This window comes from Heptranchias perlo, chromosome 7 (assembly GCF_035084215.1).
Source record: "Heptranchias perlo isolate sHepPer1 chromosome 7, sHepPer1.hap1, whole genome shotgun sequence".
Lineage (NCBI taxonomy): Eukaryota > Metazoa > Chordata > Chondrichthyes > Hexanchiformes > Hexanchidae > Heptranchias > Heptranchias perlo.
This window is the reverse complement of record NC_090331.1, coordinates 46,977,892-47,001,413: the sequence shown is the minus strand read 5'-3', so window position 1 is coordinate 47,001,413 and position 23,522 is coordinate 46,977,892. Positions and strand designations below refer to the sequence as shown.

General features: G+C 44.3%; 1 protein-coding gene across 1 annotated transcript in view; it reads left to right on the top strand.

Annotated features, from left to right (window-relative positions):
• galnt13 (polypeptide N-acetylgalactosaminyltransferase 13) overlaps window positions 1–23,522 on the top strand; it is a 403,934-nt gene that overhangs the window by 4,363 nt on the left and 376,049 nt on the right. Inside the window, exon 2 of the mRNA XM_067987444.1 lies at window positions 2,519–2,790. Coding sequence (XP_067843545.1) covers window positions 2,649–2,790 — 142 coding nt within the window. The 5' untranslated portion in view covers window positions 2,519–2,648. The remainder of the gene's footprint in view (window positions 1–2,518; window positions 2,791–23,522) is intronic.

The window sequence follows — 23,522 nt, the reverse complement described above, 5'->3', positions numbered from 1 at the left end:
TAGGGAGGAAATTCCAGAGCTTAGGGCCTAGGCAGCTGAAGGCATGGCCGCCAATGGTGGAGCGATTAAAATCGGGGTTGTGCAAGAGGCCAGAATTAGAGGAGCGCAGAGATCTCAGAGGGTTGTAAGGCTGGAGGAAGTTACAGAGATAGGGAGGGGCGAGGCCATGGAGCGATTTGAAAACAAGGATGAGAATTTTAAAATCATTTTCGGACTGGGAGCCAATTTAGGTCAACAAGCACAGGGATGATGGGTGAACAGGACTTGGTGTGAGTTAGGATACGGGCAGCAGAGTTTTGGAAGAGCTCAAGTTTATGAAGGTGTAAGATGGGAGGGCAGCCAGGAGAACTTTGGAATAGTCAAGTCTAGAGGTAACAAAGGCATGGATGAAGGTTTCGGCAGCAGCTGAGCTCAGGTGGGGCATAGACGGGTGATGTTACGGAGGTGGAAGTAGGTGGCTTTGATGATGGAGTTGCTATGTGGTCTGAAGCTCATCTCAGGGTCATATAGGATGCCAAGGTTGCGAACGGTCTGGTTTGGTTTTAGACAGTGGCCACGGAGAGGAATGGAGCCGTTGGCTAGGGAACAGAGTTTGTAAGTAAAGGAATCTATCTTCAATTTATTTAAAATTCTTACATGGTTCACATGCTTCATTGGAAACTGCTATGTAAACAATTCCTAGAAGAATTTCGATATAAAAATGTCCACACTTCCCTGTGACTCCTGTAAGTGGCAGTGTAATAGGATTTTTAATATTAATCAGATCAATAACTTGTAATAGCTCTCTGTAACACTAGGTGGTGCTGTTATTTTTTTCAAACAAATGACTCATTAACAGCTTGCCTTTTTAACGTAGTAAAACGACCCAAGGCGCTTCACAGGAGCGTTATCAGACAAAATTTGACACAGAGGAGATATTACAACAGGGAACCAAAAGTTTGGTCAAAGACAAAAGCAAAATACTGCTGATGCTGGAAATCTGAAATAAAAACCGAAAATATTGGAAAACACCCAGCAGGTCAGGCAGCATCTGTGGAGAGAGAAACAGAGTCAATGTTTCAGGTCGATGATCTTTCATCAGAACACCGTTTGAGGTAGGTTTTAAGGAGCATCTTAAAGGAGGAGAGAGAGGCAGAAAGGTTTAGGGAGGGAATTCCAGAGCTTAGGGCCTAGACAGGTGAAGGCACGGCCGCCAATGGTGGGGTGAGGGAAATCTGGAATGCACAAGAGGCCAGAATGGGAGGAACACAGAGTTTTCGGAGGATTGTAGGGCTGGAAGAGGTTACAGAGATAGGGAGGGGCAAGGCCATGGAGGGATTTAAGCACAATGATGAGAACTTTAAATTCAAGGCGTTGCTGGACCAGGAGCCAATATAAGTCAGCGAGCACATGGGTGATGGACGAACAGGACTTGGTGTGAGTTAGGATATGGGCAGCAGAGTTCTGGATGAGCTCAAGATTATGGAGGGTGGAAGATGGGAGGTGGGCCAGAAGATTTTTGGCATTGCTGAGTCTGAAGTAACAAAAGCATGGATGAGGGTTTCAGCAGCAATGGACTGAGGCAGGGGCAGGGATGGGCTATATCACAGAGGTGGAAGTAGGCGGTCTTGGCGATGGAGAGGATGTAGGGTCGGAAGCTCAGCTCAGGATCAAATATGACGGCACGATGCATCAGCAGCATTTAACCAGCTAAACTGCTGGCATTTTTAAAGCTTTTATCAGTCGTTGCTTAATTGTTTTTCAGAGTCATTTGAAGTTTCAAAAAGTTCCATTTGAGTGGTTTATACTGATTGTTAGTTGTCTAGTTTAATTTTTAGTGGTTCAGTTTTCTTCCCCCATCCCAATGCTGATGGTTGAAAGTTGTTCTACAGTAAAGTTTTTAAAATAATTCGTAGAAAGATTAGAGGGGAACTGAGGAGAATTTTTTTCACCAAGCAGGTGGTGAGGGTCTGGAACTCACTGCCTGAAAGGGTGGTGGAGGCAGAAACCCTCATCACGTTTAAAAAGTACTTGGACATGCACTTGAAGTGCGTCAACCAACAAGGCTACCGACCAAGAGCTAGAAAGCAGGAGAGCTGGATAGCTCTTTTTTGGCCAGCACAGACACAATGGGCAGAATGGCCTCAGTCTGTGCTGTAAATTTCTATGAATCTATGAGTGTATTGTATAGTATCTCAGAAATTCTAGTTCGTTCCAAACGTCTCATAGCTGTTCTATTCTCCTTGAGCAGAACATATACATGGGCACATTCAGTACTAATTCTTTGACCCAGCATTCAGTTTATCACCTCAGAGAGAACACAACAGAAACTGACAAAACTTACTGGTAGTGGAATCTTGACCTTGGACACAGATCTACTAGTTGAGGATGTAATGTTCTCGCATTACTACTGGACTCCTCAGAAATTCATAATTCTGCAAAAAGGAATGGCAGTTAAGTGCATACTGAAAGTATATTAATTAAGTGTTATGTTTTCTACTAGTAATAATATGATACTAAATGTTTGTTTTTTTTTCAGTTTCAGCATGCTTTAGTTCGTTCATTCTACAAACTGGATTTCTCACACTGCCTCCCTTTTTTGCACTGTGATCTCTTTATCTGAGGAAGCATTTCTTGGTTGCCACCGTGGTTTACAGGAAAAAATAGTCATGAGGAGATTGGCTTGTTGCAAGGTTGTCTTGGCCACTTCTTTGGTCTGGGTGCTTCTGGATGTCTTCTTACTACTGTACTTCAGTGAATGCAATAAATGTGATGATAAGAAAGACCGATCCCTATTGCCAGCATTGAGAGGTAAGTGCTTACTGCTGCTGGATTTACCACCAAGTGTAAAATAACTGATTTTAGAAAATGGAAAATATATTACAAGGAAAAGAATCCATTTCCCCTTCCACACTACCAACACAAATTGTGATGGGTAAGTCTGAACTCAGTGTCGATCTTTCTCCACATGTGAAAATAATTATTCCCTGATAAGAGTATATTCACCCAAATCCGAGTTAGTTGTGTAAGATTAATGTGGTTTGCACTGACTATTTTGGGCTTGTAAGCAGTGGTGCTGACTACAGGGTGTGTACTTTTAAGGGTTGTTCTTCAACTTCTCAAATTTTGAGATTTTTCAAAGTTTTTTAACATGTCAGATTTTGGATTGTGATAGTGACATGGACGGGGTTCTTTAAAAATATGGCCAAGACTTTCTAAAATTTCTCTTGGGTGGCGGTAATGCAGCAGTGTTGTTTAAGCATTTTGTACAATGCTTAACCAGGTCTATAAACTGTATGGTGGCATTGTGACCGCCTTTATAAATGACACAACTGTAAACCTGAGAAAGCTCATCACAAGAGTATGCACTGCAGTGGATATAGGGTCTGCTGTGAACTTGCCGTGCTGTCTAACACAGCATTTGAGCAGAGTTTTCAGAAAACAGTGATCTAGGAACTCAGGTGGTTGAAGCCCTCATAATTAGGGAATTGAAGTTTAGATTTGAGAGGGGAAAATTCTGGTGGCAGATTGACAAAATCCTGTCCAGATCGGTAAACATTCACATTCCCCTCCCCCTCCTCACCATTGTATTCCAAATGTAAGGAATCTTACAACACCAGGTTATAGTCCAACTGTTTTATTTCAAAATCACAAGCTTTCGGAGGCTTTCTCCTTCGTCAGGTGAGTGACCTGACGAAGGAGAAAGCCTCCGAAAGCTTGTGATTTTCAAATAAAACAGTTGGACTATAACCTGGTGTTGTAAGATTCCTTACATTTGTCAACCCCAGTCCATCACTGGCATCTCCACATCATGGCTTGTATTCCAAGGCATGGGACTGGAAGGGAGCGGAGGGAACGAGAGACTGACACGTTTCTAGAGAGTGCCTCCTTTGAAAGGCCCAACTGGTATGATTAATATGAGGAAGTATTTGTGCACTTTTAACTACTTTCATATGTTTTGGTAAAACATGTAAGTCTTTAAATAAAAGGAGTAAAGGTCACAAACTAATTTAGTAAATGCCTGTAGTTATAATTTATCTATCCGAGATCTGCTAGTAATACGTTTAGCCGATTGCAGCAGCTTACTGTGCCACAGATTAAGTATTAAAATGAAAAGAATATATGCTGGTTTTCTGCTGCACTGCGTGATAATGATTTTTTTGGATTATAAGTTCACAATTGTTCCCCGTCTCAGTGAACACACAACAAAAATGTATTTTTGTGTAAATGTTAAAACCCTTGTATTGCAGCTTGATTTTGAACTATACAGTATATAATACCTTAGTGTGAGTGGCATCAATCAGCTTTATTAAGAGTAGTAATACTGTGACAACTAATCCACTTCCTTGCTCTTTTGGCTCTTCGTACCCCTCGCCCCACTCTTCAACAGTCATTTGCTGCTCTCAGGTTATCTTTTCAACCAGATTCAGCAAAATAGCTCTTCAACCTAAAGTGTTGTGTATATAAAATAAGAAGTGCATAAAAATGTACGCTCTTGAAATAATTTTTTGGTTTTGACATTAAAAAAATCTTTATTTTGAGTTTAAGATCCTTTGGAGCCTCCCCCGGCCTCCAATAGTATTACATCCATGTAACATGTTTCTAGGTATCTCAGTAACTGTTATTCTTATAAATTGTTACTCAAATCGTGCTTATTGTGTACAGGACTAAATGTTTTCCTTAATTAACTTTTAAACAGATTGTTAATGCCAAGATGTTATTATGAAACATAAAATTTCAGTTACAGTATTTGCGTAAATGCAGAAAACAGTTATAAGTGAGTGATTTAACACCATGTTACAATCTGTCCTTCCCTCTGGAGATGGGTAGCTTAGTTTTGAAAGCCTGGTTTTGCTTAGTGTTTTATTACATGGGTCTAACTTTTAAAATACTTTAATTGCACCTCAAAAAGAATATGAAATAACTATTATATAAACACTGCATCTGAACTGCCAAAGTCCCAAATAGGCACTCTTTGATATTTTATATTTCTAGATACTCGACTTCTGTTATAAGGAACCACGTGCAAGATAATCAGATTTCAAGGTTATGAAAGGCTAAGAATCCCAAATGTATCTGGATTGTATCCTGTATGGCAGTTTATCATTTGCAATATTTCAACGTATGAATGATTTCACTCGTTTAACTTTGGAGTGAATGCATAGCGCCTTGAGACACAGGAGAAAGATAATTATCACAGCAGAAACTGCAAAATTAAAAGGTGTGTTCATGTTTATCTTTTGTGTCATAAAAATAAATTTGACATCTTAAAAATGTTATTTTTCAAATTGACATTTTGATGGTGTTAAGATTCCCAATTGATGGGAATATGGTAATGATCTGCTTCAGCAAAATTTCACAGCGAAGGACTGTTTAACAGTAAATGTGTTTACAATATTTATAAAGTGCTTTACTGTGTTAAGTGAGGTTGGCTCTAAGTAGATGTTTCATATGGAAAAGCACAGGATTAGAAATTTGGCAGACTTGCTCATTAAATTCTTTTGGTTTATGTTCCTCTATTTTCCACCACCCCCCCCCCCCCCCCCCACCACAAAAGAAGATCCCAAATTGCAAGGATTAATTATAGCTGTTTAGCATTAGAAACTGTCACTTCATCATCAAATATATGCAGATGACTGGATTTTAAAAATGTAAGTTGCATTTTAAATTATTTGTCTACATTTTGTCACAAATCAGCATTAGAGTTATCAGCATCATTTAAGAATTATGAGTTGCAGACTATCTTGAATAGAACCTTGTAATATGGAAGACGAGTTTACTGCTGCTTGATAGTTTACATATATTTTATTAGCTTTAGGTGCAGTGGTGAACTTATAATTGGAATAACAAGGTTTGAATACTGCCTGAGTGTATTTTCTATGTTAATCTAATCTTGAGCAAGTGTGGTTGTATTAATGCTAACTTGAACTAGTACCTCACTAACTCTGCTGCAAGTTAGTCATGAAAATAAAATAATCAAAGTGCACTAAAGAAAGAAAGAACTTGCATTCATATAGCATTTTAGCATCACATTCAAAAGACAGTGCAGCATTCACTCAGTGATGCACTGAAATATCATACTAGATTATTTGCATGTCTCTAGAGTGAGACTTGAACCCACGACCTTATGATTTAGAGGCAAGAGTGCTACCACTTAGCCAAGGCTAAACCAGTTGAAATTTGTAATGTTTATTGATTGGCTGGTTTAATTTATGGTAATCAATGGAACTTAAACCTACATTTGTCTGCACTAATTTACATGTCTATTTAAATATTTAGAATTGAAGTAGCTTGAGACCTAAGACAGTGGAGCATTTGGATCTGATTCAGAAGGTAAAGAGCTGGAGTCTTTAGCTTTGCAAGTCCTTTGAACTTGTCTGAGTTGGGTGAGGTATTCCTGTTGTCAGCTAAGATGCTAGTTGAGACACAGTGTGATGGGTAAGAATTCCATGTCTTTGGGAGAGCGAAGAATCTGACTGTGGGGAGAATATTTAAAGTACTAAAAGGGCCAGTCACTATAAGTAACGTTTTTAAAAGGTAATTTTATAAAATCAAAGTTAAATAGGATTTATAGCACAGAAACAGGCTATTCGGCCCAACTGATCTGTTGGTGTTTATGCTCCACACGAGCACATCTTTCTATTCCTTTCTCCTTCATGTACTTATCTAGCTTCCCCTTAAATTCATCTATACTATTTGCCTCAACTACTCCATGTGGTAGCACATTCCACATTCTACCCACTCTCAGGGTAAAGAAGTTTTTCCTGAATTCCTTATTTGAGAAAAGAGCAAATATATTGGAGTTTAGGAAGAATGTCCAATTCCCATTTGCAGTACCTCTCACTATCATATAAACTGTACAATGTGTTATGGTAGCAATTTTACTTGATGGCAGCTGAGGACAGTGACATTTTCTTAATGTTGGGTAGGGGTATTACCACACCAATGGCTATGAAGCTATGGAACTAATAGGGTGGCTGCTTTGCAGTTGAGCACAATTGTATCCGTGTAGCAGATGCTTGCTGTTAAAATTAGAAGTTTATTAGTTAGTTCCATCAATGTTTAGACATAGTTTTAGCAAATGCATATAAATCATTTATCCTCTTTATGGAGTGGTTGTAATAGTGACCGGTTACAGTATCTGACTGATTTTAGGTGAACTTTTATGTTAGATTGTTGATTAAAAGTTTATGGACCATTTAATATAACCAGAATGTCATAGTGACCTATTTCACTGGTCATGTGTCACAAATATTAAATGAGTGTGTAAATTATTTTTATGAGCAACAAGCTAATCCACAAAGTAGGATGAGTGAAACAGATTGCAAGAGCTTACTGAACCTAAAGCTAAACCAGGTGGTTTATGATCGAAAATTATTTTGATAGGATTCCACATGGCTGGCATAAAAGCACAAGTTCTGTGAGAATGAGCATCAATATGGGTTGTGACAGACCTAATTTACCTTATTAGTTTACAGCAGGGTCCCCTATATAATCCCCCTGCCCCCACTGATGTGAATTTCCTTTCCTTAGCACACCTCTCCACCCCTTTGCCCACTCTCTTCTCCCTGCTCCCCCACATTGGTTCCTTATCCCCACACCCTCTAGCCCTGTCCTGAAAAATTCAAATTCCTCTTGACCACCTGTGTGCAACCCCACAGGAGATGATATAGTGTATAACTGAGTTCAGGGAGAATAGCAGAATGTCTTCTGCACATCTTTTTGAATTCAATCCTCTCAAAACTTAAATGCCTGCAGATGTGATGCAAGCTGCATTTCTGTATGATTTACATCTGATTTTAGAGCTGTCATGCATGCAAACATAAAAATAATGGCTTAGAAGCTGGGGATGCAAATTGGGAATCATTGCACCCACTTTCAGTTTGAACGCCTGATAACCCATTCACAGAGACAAAGTGCATCATCTATTCTAACCTGACGAATACTTTGAGCCACGGATGATGCTGACTGCTTCCTCGGATAGACACACCAGATCCTGGATGATTTGAACCCATGACTACAGCAGAGAGAAATGACCATTTTACCATGACAACCAATGTCTTTGTTTCACTGTTATAGAAAGCAAGGCTGTTGCCCAATGGAAAACAGAAGGGAATATTCCAACTCATTTTTTGTTAATTATAACAAAAGCACTGTAGTAATGCAAAAATAATTATTTGGCACTGTAAATGCCTCATCATATTTACAATGCTAGATTACATTATATATCAACAACTCTTAGATACCAAACCCCTTCCTGATCCTTCTTCCCCTTCACTTTCCTCTGACCCGATCCCTCCCTCCAATCTTACCCTTTGTCATGTTATTACTATCCCCCCGACCATCCCCTCTCTGACCCGAATGATCAGTCCTCAGCAAAGGCCTTAGCTTCATCCCCTAACGCCCCCACCTCAATGAATTTCGAGCTCAACACGATGCTGAGCTCTTCTTCCGTTGCCTTTGCCTCTACTGCCCACTTCTTTGACCAGGAGTCTCCCCTTCCCCCCTCCCCCCTCCCCTGCACTGCGGAGCTTTCTTCTTCAATATTCCCATTCCATCTGGACCCCTCCCTCTAGCCTCTTACCCTCTCTTGATCTTTTCATTGCGAACTGTCGGTGTGACATCGGCCGTCTACTCCCCTCACTCACTCTAACCTACCTCCCTCTGAACTTGCGGCACTCCGTGTTCTCAGGCTAAACGCCAACTCTCCACCAACACCTTCTCCCTCCTCCTGGACCATGATCCCACCGCCGAACATCAAGCCACAGTTTCCCAGACCGTCACTGACCTCATCTCCTCTGGAGATCTGCCTCCAACCTCATAGTCCCCCACTTCCGCACAGCCCGTTTCTACCTCCTTCCCAAGATTCACAAACAGGACTGCCCCGGGAGACCCATCGTTTTAGCCTGTTCTTGCCCCACGTAACTTATTTCCTCTATCTTGACTCTTTTTCTCCCCTTGTCTCTTCCGACCTACATCCGCGACTCTTCCGATGCCCTCCATTTTAACATTTTCCAGTTCCCCGTCCCTAACTGTCTCCTTTTCACCATGGACGTCCAGTCCATCTACACCTCCATCAGCTCAGCCTGCGGACCCAACCAGAGCTCATTCACCACCATCCTCCTCCGCCAGGCTGAACTTGTTCTTGCATTGAACAACGTCTCCTTTGACTCCACTCACTTCCTCTAAATAAAAGGTGTCGCTATGGGAACTCGTATGGCTCCTAGCTATGCCTGCCATTTTGTGGGATACGTGGAACATTCCTTGTTCCAGTCTTACTCAGGTCCCCTCCCTCACCTCTTTTTCCGTTACATTGATGACTGTATCGGTGCCGTTTCCTGCTCTCGTCCCAAATTGGAAAATTTCATCAACTTTGCTTCCATTTTCCACCCTTCCCTCATCTTCACATGGTCCATCTCCGACTCTTCCCTTCCCTTCCTCGACTTCTCTATCTCCATTTCTGGGGATAGGCTGTTAACCAATATCCATTATAAGATCACCGACTCCCACAGCTAACTTGATTACACTTCCTCTCACCCTGCTTCCTGTAAGGACTCTATTCCCTTCTCCCAGTTTCTACGTCTCCGTCGCATCTGTTCTGATGATGCCGCCTTCCAAACCAGTGATTCTGATATGTCTTCCTTTTTCCTCAACCAAGGATTCACCTCCACTGTATTTGTCAGGGCCCTTGACTGTGTCGGTCCTATTTTCTGCACTTCTGCCGTCACCCCTTCCCCTCCATCCCAAACCATGATAGGGTCCCCCTTGTCCTCATCTTCCACCCCACCAGTCTCCACATTTAGCATATCATTCTCCGCTGCCTCCAGCGCGATCCCTTCGCCAAACGCATCTTCCTTTGCCTTCCCCTTTTAGCATTCCGAAGGGACCGTTCCCTCCGCGACACCCTGGTCCACTCGTCCATCACCCCCAACACCCGCTCTCCTCCCTATGACACCTTCCCGTGCGAGCACAGAAGATGCAACACCTGCCCCTTCACTTCCTCCCTTCCCACCGTCCAGGGCTCCAAACACTCCTTCCAGGTGAAACAATGGTTTACTTATTGTACTTTCAATTTAGTATTTTAAAAAAAATTCATTCATGGGATGTGGGTGTGCATTTATTGCCCATCTCTAATTGCCCTTGAGAAGGTGGTGGTGAGCCTTCTTCTTGAACCGCTGCAGTCCGTGTGGTGAAGGTACTCCCACAGTGCTGTTAGGAAGGGAGTTCTAGGTTTTTGACCCAACGAAGATGAAGTAACGGTAATTTATTTCCAAGTCAGGATGGTGTGTGACTTGGAGGGAAACGTGCGCCTGTTGCCCTTGTCCTTCTAGGTGGTAGAGGTCATGGGTTTGGGAGGTGCAGTCGAAGAAGCCTTGGCGAGTTGCTGCAGTGCATCTTGTAGATGGTACACACTGCAGCCATGGTGCGCTGGTGGTGGAGGGAATGAATGTTTAAGGTGGTGGATGGGGTGTCAATCAAGCGGGCTGCTTTGTCCTGGATGGTGTTGAGCTTCTTGAGTGTTGTTTAGTTTAGTATACTGTGTTCGCTGCTCACAATGCAGTCTTCTCTACATTGGGGTGACCAAATGCAGATTGGGTGATTGCTTTGCTGAACACCTCCTCTCAGTCCGCTGGCGTGACCTTGACCTGCCGGTGGCTTGCCATTTTAATTCCCCGTACCACTCCCATTCTGACCTCTCTGTCCTCTGCCTCTTACACTGTTCCAATGAAGCTCAACGTAAGCTCGAGGAACAGGACTTCATCTTTTGATTAGGCACTTCATAGAATTATAGGTTACAGCATGGAAGGAGGCTATTCGGCCCATCGAGTCCGTGCTGGCTCTATGCAAGAGCAATCCAGCTAGTCCCGCTCCTCCGCCCTTTCCCCGTAGCCCTGCAATTTTTTTTCTTTCAAGTACTTATCCAGTTCCCCTTTGAAGGCCATGATTGAATCTGCCTCCACCACCCACTTGGGCAGTGCATTCCGGATCCTAACTACTTGCTGTGTGAAAAAGTTTTTCCACATGTCACCTTTGGTTCTTTTGCAATCGCCTTAAATCTATGTCCTCTTGTCCTTGATCCTTCCACCAATGGGAACAGTTTCTCCCTATCTATTCTGTCTAGACTCTTCGTGATTTTGAATACCTCAATCAAATCTCCTCGCAACTGTCTCTGCTCCAAGGAGAACAACTCCAGCTTCTCCATTCTATCCACGTAACTAAAGTCCTTCATCCCTGGAATCAGTCTAGTAAATCTCTTCTGCACCCTTTCTAAGGCCTTCACATCTTTCCTGAAGTGCGGTGCTCAGAATTGGACACAATATTCCAGTTGTGGCTGAACCAGTGTTTTATAAAGATTCATCACGACTTCCATACTTTTGTACTCTATGCCTTTATTTATAAAGCCCAGGATCCTGTATGCTTTTTTAAGTACTTTCTCAACCTGCCCTGCCACCTTCAATGATTTGTGTACATATACCCCCAGATGTCTCTGTTCTTGTACCCCTTTTAGAGTTGTGCCCTCTAGTTTATATTGCCTCTCCTCGTTCTTCCTACCGAAATGTATCACTTCACACTTCTCTGCGTTAAATTTCATCTGCCATGTGTCTGCCCATTTCACCAGTCTGTCTATGTCCTCCTGAAGTCTGTTACTATCCTCCACATTGTTTACATCATTTCCAAGTTTCGGGTCATTTGCAAACTTTGAAATTATACCCTGTATACCTAAATCTAGGTCATTAATATATATCAAAAGACATCCTTAACACTAATCTGTTTCCCTAGTAATTATCTGTCTTGGTTTAAATATAGCAGTAGCTTTGTCTACATTTGGTGCACTTTTATGCAGTGGCCCGTTTCTGTTATTAAAAGTATATCCAGCTAAGTTAAAATTTAGTGGGAATGTATTACAATACTGAGGTTTCAGAATTAATAACCACCAAGAGGTCCTGTAGATCACCCAATTGTAGTCTGAAAGCCACTAATAGACCTTACTTTTAAATTTAGAAATCACATTGGTACAGTTTAAGTTTTTTCAATTCTTTATTTTGCTCCATTCTCTGCATATTAATGCAGACATAGAGAGGGTATGAAATGGCTGGCAATAAAGTGCATAACAGTAATCCAGTTGAGGAATGCAGATAATATCTTAAACTGTTTAAAATGAAGCTCAAGCCATTTGTTCAACATCAGAGTTCCATAACTATATCACTGATTTTTAAATTCATTTATTGCATTATTTAGGAGAAATTGGATCTTTTTAATTGCATAGATAGACAGTGGCCAGTTAGTTTGTCAAGAGTGTTCAGTAGCACCACTGTAAGTAGTACAGTGAGATGTAGTATCTTGCAGGATACCAGATTATTGCTGACTACGAATTAAAGAAAAATTCTATATGCTTCATATATCAGAAATTGGGGTTATGGCATATTAAGGTGGAGTTAAAGCCGAAGCCTTATGATTCAATAAATTGTCATTAAATCAACCAAACACTAAAAGTCTTTGCACTAATCTATGTTATCATGAACTTGTCTGCTAAGTTCCTGATAACTGTAATACATCTCTAACTGTTTGATTTAGATAATAGGACATAAAGTGTAACCATTATGTCACACACAACTGGAATGTTATACTTTGTCCACAGCAAGAGGTAATGCTATCTGTTCTTGTGTCTTAATAAATGATAAACTGAATTAACCCTCATTACCCAGGCTTCCAGTACTTGGTTCACTAGGTGCAGATGAACTTGGCACTATTGTTCTTGCTTGAAGTACTTGTTTGGCTAATTCAATCGTGGATTAGTTGCAGTGATGCCTGATGTCCTGTTTACTGTTGTACTGGATATAGGATTCTTTGGATAAACTGTCCATACCCATGCTGGCATGTGAAATTTCCCTTCTCATATTCAGTTGGTTCACAAGCTGACATACCTGGAATTGGAATACCTGTCACTGCCTCCAACTGCCCCATCTTAATCATACAGTGATCTTCCACCGCCTTCCTTGGCTGTCATGTGGAGACTAGCAGAAGAAATCCTGGCTTAAAAAAAATAAACGTTCCAAAGAAAAAAAAGACTATATGCTTGATGCAGTATACATCTGCATAAACAGTGGTTTCCCCTCCATTTTTAGTTTCAATTTTGATTTCTCTGTGAGCAAGCAAGGCTTGAAGTGGGAAATTACTTTTGAGCAACTTAAACCAGCTATAAGACGATGGGAACTCTTTTTTGTTTGAGATTGTAGTGTGTAGGCTCTGTGCTGATTTCCTGTTCAGGACTCTGAAATGATCTATATTTCAGATATACAGTGATGCGAGTTGAGATGGATCCATGTTGGCCAAGAGTTTTGAAAATTTCCAAATACACACCTAATACTTTTAAAGTGTTTGCTTAATATGACCTGGTAAAGATATACCCATTAAGAGGCTTCACCTTTTACTCCATATTAATATGCATAACCCTAGTTTCTGATTGATATATTAGTTGATCTCCTATGGTGAGACACACAGGAAGAGAAGACCAAGTGCAATCTTCACGTCAAGCAGGATTATGAAGGTTGAGGGATAACTGGACCCTGATGTGAGGAGGAGGGGAGATTGGGGGAGGATGCTGATGGAGGGAGGTGGATGAGGAGGGAACAGGATGAAGGGGTGGAGGAGAGGACAAAACTGAGAAGGAGTGAGCAGAGGATTTGTTACTCAGTGTATTCAAGTAGAGGCAATCCGCTGCCTAGATTTTTAAAGATTTACGGCCAACCCTTGACCGCAGACAGACAGATCTAATTTATTTATCACTCACTGTTCTTTTTGGCCGAATCCTGGCGCTGCTGCAGCCTGCTTGTAGTCAGGATTGGATCTTTGGTTGCAGATGGTCGGTTCTTATCTAAGTAGCTGGCTCTGTGCTGCTCTGCCTGGGATTGCTGTTGCTGGCAATTTCATTGTGGCTGCTGTTGACCTGCAATCCTTTTCTTCTCCACCACTACCTGCAGCACACAGCTGTCACACCCTGTTCAGCAGCGCCCAGCTGGCTCATTCTCCATCACCGATTGTTTTCTCAAATCAATTTTATGGCCATACGGGAAGGAATGGCTGTTTTAATAAACAGTTACCGCCACTGTGCTGTTCGTTACCCGCAGCCTCCTCTATCCACTCCACATTATTAAACTAGAACCAGAGCTAAGACTTTTCGCACCAGCAGCGGTCGCTAGAGCGAACCGCAAAGGCCAAGTACTTTTCTCCTGGGTTGTAGTGGATAGGAGGTCAATCTTTCGTTTCGGTAGACTCCTGGACAATCCGGGAGCATTGGCAACTGTACCAAAATGCTGGGTGGAGAGACAAGATGCAGGGCTCAGTAACCTCAGCAACTATCATCTAGAGAAATCAAATGAAAATGAGGAAAGAAACTGCCTGCCTGCTTTTCTCTGTATTTGTCTTTTTTTCTCTCTCCCTCTGTTTTTCTTTACTCTCACTCTCACAGATGCACACACAGTCTTCTCTCTCTTTTCTTTATTAAAAAAAACACACACGTAATACAAATTTTGACCTTAGTAAAGCTTTTGAAATTTGTCCTGTTCTTCAAATTATTTGAAGAAAAACTACTGGGTGGAATGTGCTAGGGACTAAATAGAAACATCTCATCACTACAACTGACTGCACGGAACTGATGCATCCAGGTAAATTAGTTACACTGCACATGCCTTTTTGGAGAGGCTAAGGCTTTCAAGTAAAGACTTCAAAGAATGACATTAAATGACACAAAAGAAAATTAAATGGATAACTTCAATCATGTTATTGTGAAATGTAGATTTTTGTGTGTTTGTTTTTATGTTTAAATCTTTCCTGAGGGGGAAAATGGATGAAAAAAATTCAGAAAGCATTTTGAATGACTTGTGGAAATGCAGTGGCCAGAACATGTAATTAGAGGTTGATATATTCTCACTATAAATGATTTGGACATGGGCATAGAAAGAATAATAACATTTGCTGATGCCAAACTGAAGAAGAATGCATGAGACTACAGGTTGACATAGACAGGTTAGGGACATCGGTAAATATGTGGAAAATACAGTTCAATGAAGATAAATGTGAAGTACTACATTTTGAGGAAAAGAGCAGAGACTAGAAATGTGCCCTAAGTGGTAAATTTCTCAGTGGAGTGTAGGCTCAGAGAGATCTCGTGGCCGAGATACACAGATCTTTAAAAGCTGAATTGCAGGTGGGAAAAATGGCAAATGGGATTCTGGGTTTTCTACATAAGGACATTAAATACAAAAGTAAGGATGAGATGACAAATCTGTACAAGACATTGACTAAGCCATAATTGTGCAATTTTGAGCACCCATTTATAGAAAAGATAGTGGAGATATGGAAAAGGTGCTAAATACAGAGGAGATCTAAAAAAGGGAATAAGAGGGGCAAAGAGAGAGTATGAGAATAGATTAGCAGCTAACATAAAAGAAAACCCAAAAGTCTTTTATAAACATATAAATAGTAAAAGGTAGTCAGAGGAAGGATGGGGCTGATTAGGGGCAAAAAAGGAGATCTTGTGGAGGCAGAGGGTATGGCTGAGGTACTAAATGAGGTATCGGTCATTACTAGAGAAGAGGATGCTACCATGTAGCATAAAGGAGATGATGGTAGCGATATTGGATATGATAAAAAATAGACAAAGAGGAGGTACTTAAAAGATTGGCAGTATTCAAAGTAGAAAAGTCACCTGGTCCAGATGGGATGCATCCTAGGTTACTGAGGGAAGTAAGGGTAGAAATTGTGGAGGCTCTGGCTACAATCTTCTAATCCTCCACGGCATTGACAGAGGATTGGAGGATTGCAAATGTTATACCCCTGTTCAAAAATGGGGAGAGGGATAAACCCGGCAATTACAGGTCAGGCAGCCTAACGTCGGTGGTGAGGAAACTTTTAGAGACAATAATCTGGGACAAAATTAATTGGCACTTGGAAAAGTATTAGATTAATAAATGAAAGTTAGCATGGATTTGTTAAAGGCAAAGCGTGTTTGACAATCTTGACTGAGTTCTTTGTGTAGTAAGGGAGAGGATTGATGAGGGTAGTGCGGTTGATGTTGTGAATGTGGACTTTGAAAAGGCATTTGATAAAGTACCACATAATAGACTTGTTAGCAAAATTAAAGCCCATGGGATTAAAGGGACAGTGACAGCGTGGATACAAAATTGGCTAAGGGACAGAAAGCAGAGAGTAGCGGTGAACGGTTGTTTTTCATTAAAACATTGGGAAGTATACAGTGGTGTTCCCCAGGGGTCAGTATTAGGACCATTGCTCTTTGTTATATATTAATGATCTGGACTTGGGTATACAGGGTACAATTTCAAAGTTTGCGGATGACATGCAACTCTGAAATGGAGTAAACAGTGAGGAGGATGGTAACAGACTTCAGGAGGACATAGACAGACTGGTGAAATGGGCAGACACATGGCAGATGAAATTTAACGCAGAGAAGTGTGAAGTGATACATTTTGGTAGGAAGAATGAGGAGAGAAAATAGAAACTAAATGGTACAATTTTAAAGGGGGTACAGGAACAGAGAGACCTGGGTGTATGTACACAAATCTTTGAAGGTGGGAGGACAAGTTGCGAAGGCTGTTTTTTTTAAAAAAAAGCATACGTGAACCTAGGCTTTATTAATAGAGGCGTAGGGTACAAAAGCAAGGACGTTATGCTAAACCTTTATAAAACACTCGTTAGGCCTCAGCTTGAGTATTGTTTTCAATTCTGGACACCACACTTTAGGAAGGATGTCAAGGCCTTAGAGAGGGTGCAGCAGAGATTTACTAGAATTGTACCAGGGATGAGGGACTTCAATTATGTGGAGAGGCTGGAGAAGCTGGGGTTGTTCTCCATAGAGCAGAGAAGTCTAAGAGGAGATTTGATAGAGGTGTTCAAAATCTTGAACGGTTTTGATAGAGTAAATAAGGAGAAACTGTTTCCAGTCACAGAAGGTTCGGTAACCAGAGGACACAGATTTAAGGTGATTGTCAAAAGATTAAATATTATTATTGTCACCACTACTGCCACGTCTTGGCCATTTTTGACTGGCTTTTGTAATCAGTCCCTTTCATGAGGTTCACCATGAACACTCACACTTCATGCCACCCATTGGGTCACTCTACAGTGGGTGTATGTGTAGTTAGAACCATAGAACCATAGAAAAGATACAGCACAGAAGGGGGCCATTTGGCCCATCATGCCCACGCTGGCTCGAAAAACAACCAGGTGCCCATTCTAATCCCAACTTCCAGCACCCGGTCCGTAGCCCTGCAACTTACAGCACTTTAGGTGCAGGTCCAGGTACTTTTAAAAAGAGTTGAGGGTCCCTGCCTCTCCCACCAATTCGGGCAGCGAATTCCATACACCCACCACTCTCTGGGTAAAAAAGTTTTTCTTCATGTCCCCTCTAAGCCTTCCGCCAATCAGCTTAAATCTATGTCCTCTAGTTCTTGAACTCTCCGCTAGGGGAAACAGGTACTTCCTGTCTACTCTATCTAGGTCCCTCATAATTTTGTACACCTCAATCAAGTCTCCCCTCAGCCTCCTCTGCTCCAAGGAAAACAACCCCAGCCTATCCAATCTCTTCTCATAGCTGCAATTTTCAAGCCCTGGCAACATTCTTGTAAATCTTCTCTGCACTCTCTCCAGAGCAATATTTTGCATGACTATTTTGTGCAGGGGGCGGGGGAGGGGGCTGGTGTGGCCACTCCTCTGTCCAGGTGGTGAGGACTGGACTCTTCACACTGTCTGATGTTAGGAGAACCGTTCACATATCAGTGACTCCCTGGCCTTACGAGCAGCCAGGTGAGCCGCTGTTCTGCCAATAGGTTGCTCCTCCTCCTCTGCCTCCTCCTCCTCGTCCTCCTCTTCCTCAATGTGGGTGGCAGATGTGGATGGGGCTTCCTCAAGTGGCACCCCTCTCTGTTGTGCCATGTTGTGCAGGGCACAACGCACGACTATAATGCGTCCCACTATGTCTGGTGCGTATTGAAGCGCTCCCCTAGAACGATCAAGGCACCTGAAGCGCATCTTGAGCAGCCCTATAGCGTGCTCAGTTATAGACCTGATAACGATGTGGCTGTCGTGATATCGGCGCTGTTGCACGGTGGTGGGGTTCTTCAGAGGTATCATGAGCCACGTGTGCAGGGGGTATCCCTTGTCCCCGAGGAGCCAGCCCTTGTGGTTGTTCGGTGCGTGGAAGAGGGGCGGGATGTTGGACTGTCGGAGGATGAAGGAATTGTGGCAGCTGCCAGGGTATCTGGTGCAAACATGAAGGAATCTCTTGCGGTGGTCTCAGATGAGCTGAGTGTTGATGGAGTGATAGCCCTTCCTGTTGATGAACAGTCCTGGCTCGTGTGGAGGTGCTCGTATTGCTATATGGGTGCAATCGATTACACCCTGCACCCGTGGGAAGCCAGCCACAGCGTAGAATCCCACTGCCCTCTCCGTCTGGCTGAGGTCATTCGTGGGGAAGTTGATATTGTGCGAGGCCCTGCAAAACAAGCCGTCGGTGACCTGCCTTATGCAATTGTGTGCAGACGACTGAGAGACCCCGGCGATGTCCTCGGTGGAACCCTGAAACGATCCGGAGGCGAAGAAGTTGAGGGCAGTCGTGACTTTGACAGCGACAGTTAAGAAGTTGCTGCTCGGGCCAGCTGGGAGTAGCTAAGCATGAAGGAGGCTGCAGATGTCCGCGACTACCTGGTGACTGACTCTGAGCCTCCGTTTGCACTGCTCCTCAGAGAGGTCCAGGAAGCTGAGCTTTGGCCTGTAGACCCTGTGGCGAGGATAGTGCCTCCTTTTTTATTCGTTCATGGGATGTGGGCGTCGCTGGCGAGGCCAGCATTTATTGCCCATCCCTAATTGCCCTTGAGAAGGTGCTGGTGAGCTGCCTTCTTGAACCGCTGCAGTCCGTGTGGTGACTGTTCTCCCACAGTGCTGTTAGGAAGGGAGTTCCAGGATTTTGACCCAGCGACGATGAAGGAACGGCGATATATTTCCAAGTCGGGATGGTGTGTGACTTGGAGGGGAACGTGCAGGTGGTGTTGTTCCCATGTGCCTGCTGCTCTTGTCATTCTAAGTGGTAGAGGTCGCGGGTTTGGGAGGTGCTGTTGAAGAAGCCTTGGCAAGTTGCTGCAGTGCATCCTGTGGATGGTACACACTGCAGCCACAGTGCGCCGGTGATGAAGTGAGTGAATGTTTAGGGTGGTGGATGGGGTGCCAATCAAGCGGGCTGCTTTGTCCTGGATGGTGTCAAGCTTCTTGAGTGTTGTTGGAACTGCACTCATCCAAGCAAGTGGAGAGTATTCCATCACACTCCTGACTTGTGCCTTGTAGATGGTGGAAAGGCTTTGGGGAGTCAGGAGGTGAGTCACTCGCTGCAAAATACTCAGCCTCGGACCTGCTCTTGTAGCCACAGTATTTATATGGCTGGTCCAGTTAAGTTTCTGGTCAATGGTGACCCCCAGGATGTTGAAGGTGGGGAGATTCGGCGATGGTAATGCCGTTGAATGTCAAGGGGAGGTGGTTAGACTCTCTCTTGTTGGAGATGGTCATTGCCTGGCACTTGTCTGGCGTGAATGTTACTTGCCACTTTTCAGCCCAAGCCTGGATGTTGTCCAGGTCTTGCTTCATTATTTGAGGGGTTGCGAATGGAACTGAACACTGTGCAATCATCAGCGAACATCCCCGTTTCTGACCTTATGATGGAGGGAAGGTCATTGATGAAGCAGCTGAAGATGGTTGGGCCGAGGACACTGCCCTGAGGAACTCCTGCAGCAATGCCCTGGGGCTGAGATGATTGGCCTCCAACAACCACTACCATCTTCCTTTGTGCTAGGTATGACTCCAGCCACTGGAGAGTTTTCCCCCTGATTCCCATTGATTTCAATTTTACGAGGGCTCCTTGGTGCCACACTCGGACAAATGCTGCCTTGATGTCAAGGGCAGTCACTCTCACCTCACCTCTGAAATTCAGCTCTTTTGTCCATGTTTGGACCAAGGCTGTAATGAGGTCTGGAGCCGAGTGGTACTGGCAGAACCCAAACTGAACATCGGTGAGCAGGTTATTGGTGAGTAAGTGCCGCTTGATAGCACTGTTGACGACACCTTCCATCACTTTGCTGATTGAGAGTAGGCTAATGGGGCGGTAATTGTCCGGATTGGATTTGTCCTGCTTTTTGTGGACAGGACATACCTGGGCAATTTTCCACATTGTCGGGTGGATGCCAGTGTTGTAGTTGTACTGGAACAGTTTGGCTAGAGGCGTGGCTAGTTCCGGAGCACAAGTCTTCAGCACTACAGCTGGGATGTTGTCGGGGCCCATAGCCTTTGCTGTATCCAGTGCACTCAGCCTTTTATTGATATCACGTGGAGTGAATCGAATTGGCTGAAGACTGGCTTCTGTGATGGTGGGGATATCGGGAGGAGGCGGAGCTGGATCATCCACTTGGCACTTCTGGCTGAAGATGGTTGCAAACGCTTCAGCCTTTTCTTTTGCACTCACGTGCTGGACTCCGCCATCATTGAGGATGGGGATGTTTGCAGAGCCTCCTCCTCCCGTTAGATGTTTAATTGTCCACCACCATTCACGACTGGATGTGGCAGGACTGCAGAGCTTTGATCTGATCCGTTGGTTGTGGATTTGCTTAGCTCTGTCTATAGCATGTTGCTTCCGCTGTTTAGCATGCATGTAGTCCTGAGTTGTAGCTTCACCAGGTTGGCACCTCATTTTTAGGTACGCCTGGTGCTGCTCCTGGCACACTCTTCTACACTCCTCATTGAACCAGGGTTGATCCCCTGGCTTATTGGTAATGGTCAAGTGAGGAATATGCTGGGCCATGAGGTTACAGATTGTGGTGGAATACAATTCTGCTGCTGCTGATGGCCCACAGCGCCTCATGGATGCCCAGTTTTGAGTTGCTAGATCTGTTCTGAATCTATCCCATTTCGCACGGTGATACTGCCACACAACACGTTGGATGGTGCCCTCAGTGCGAAAACGGGACTTCATCTCCACGAGGACTGTGCGGTGGTCACTCCTACCAATACTGTCATGGACAGATGCATTTGCGACAGGTAGATTGGTGAGGACGAGGTCAAGTAAGTTTTTCCCTCGTGTTGGTTCGCTCACCACCTGCCACAGGCCCAGTCTGGCAGCTATGTCCTTCAGGACTCGGCCAGCTTGGTCAGTAATGGTGCTACCGAGCCACTCTTGGTGATGGACATTGAAGTCCCCCACCCAGAGTACGTTTTATGCCCTTGCTACCCTCAGTGCTTCCTCCAAGTGGTGCTCGACATGGAGGAGGACTGATTCATCAGCTGAGGGAGGATGATAGGTGGTAATCAGCAGGAGGTTTCCTTGCCCATGTTTGACCATATGCCATGAGATTTCATGGGGTCCAGAGTCAATGTTGAGGACTCCCAGGGCCACTCCCTCCTGACTGTATATCACTGTACCACTACCTCTGGTGGGTCTGTCCTGCCGGTGGGATAGGACATACCCAAGGATGGTGATGGAAGAGCCTGGGACGTTGGCTGAAAGGTATGATTCTGTGAGTATGGCTATGTCAGGCTGTTGCTTGACTCGTCTGTGGGACAGCTCTCCCAATTTTGGCACAAGTCCCCAGGCGTCTCTCTCTCTCTGTTGTTGCCCTCCATGCTGTTGTACAGCAGCCTGTGGCGCAGTACTGTGTTGTGGAGCTCCACGTGGCGGAGGTGAACGGCGTGCCTGGCGAGGCTGGTGATGTTGCTCGTCCTCGGATGAAGTGATGAATGCAGCTATGGCGCCCCCCATCCTGACGGTGTTAGTTTGAGGGGTTCTGCAAAGTTGGTAAATGTGTTTGCATGGCAGAGTTTGGGTATAAATGAATAATTTTGAGTGGAAAGACAAAGGTGTTGCAGCCAAAACTTTGTCTGAAGTGACAGAGTGCCCTGCTGCAATAAATGAGGTTTTCCCCCCACCTGTCAAATAATCCTTTGCATCTACCACTGGCTGCTGACTGAAACACGTCTGCTCCAACAGGGACTGTTTCCCACAGCACGGTAAACACTCTGAGGATCCTTCAAAGTTGCATCCCTGCCAAAATCTCCAGTCAATGAGGTCTGTCAAGTACCTCAACTACCTTAATAACAATGTAAATAATCATCCCACCAGCTTTAATTGCCGGTGGGAGTCCCGCATTCGGGAGCTGCGCGCGCACCCAAACGTGTCATTGGGGAACCTGGAAGTGATTGGGTTGGAGCCGGGCTCCACACCCGCTCCGGGATTCCGCCATTTTCAGAGCCCCCCGCCCCCAACGCACCCGCTTGGCCATCCGAAAATCGGCCCCATGGTGCTCGTTGCCAGTATCGCCATTGTGTCACCCCATAGGAGGACTTCTGTTGCTTTAAAAAATGGCAGATCCTGTATGACACCTTTTCTTTTTTTTATTTGTTCACGGGATGTGAGCGTCGCTGGCAAGTCCGGCATTTATTGCCCATCCCTAATTGCCCTCGAGAAGGTGGTGGTGAGCCGCCTTCTTGAACCGCTGCAGTCCGTGTGGTGACGGTTCTCCCACAGTGCTGTTAGGATGGGAGTTCCAGGATTTTGACCCAGTGACAATGAAGGAATGGCGATATATTTCCAAGTCGGGATGGTGTGTGACTTGGAGGGGAATGTGCAGGTGATGTTGTTCCCATGTGCCTGCTGCCCTTGTCCTTCTAGGTGGTAGAGGTCGCGGGTTTGGGAGGTGCTGTCGAAGAAGCCTTGGCGAGTTGCTGCAGTGCATCCTGTGGATGGTACACACTGCAGCCACAGTGCGCCGGTGGTGAAGGGAGTGAATGTTTAGGGTGGTGGATGGGGTGCCAATCAAGCGGGCTGCTTTATCTTGGATGGTGTCGAGCTTCTTGAGTGTTGTTGGAGCTGCACTCATCCAGGCAAGTGGAGAGTATTCCATCACACTCCTGACTTGTGCCTTGTAGATGGTGGAAAGGCTTTGGGGAGTCAGGAGGTGAGTCACTCGCCGCAGAATACCCAGCCTCTGACCTGCTCTTGTAGCCACAGTATTTATATGGCTGGTCCAGTTAAGTTTCTGGTCAATGGTGACCCCCAGGATGTTGATGGTGGGGGAATCGGCGATGGTAATGCCGTTGAATGTCAAGGGGAGGTGGTTAGACTCTCTCTTGTTGGAGATGGTCATTGCCTGGCACTTATCTGGTGCGAATGTTACTTGCCACTTATGAGCCCAAGCCTGGATGTTGTCCAGGTCTTGCTGCATGCAGGCTCGGACTGCTTCATTATCTGAGGGGTTGCGAAAGAAACTGAACACTGTGCAGTCATCAGCGAACATCCCCATTTCTGACCTTATGATGGAGGGAAGGTCATTGATGAAGCAGCTGAAGATGGTTGGGCCTAGGACACTGCCTTGAGGAACTCCTGCAGCAATGTCCTGGGGCTGAGATGATTGGCCTCCAACAACCACTACCATCTTCCTTTGTGCTAGGTATGACTCCAGCCACTGGAGAGTTTTCCCCCTGATTCCCAT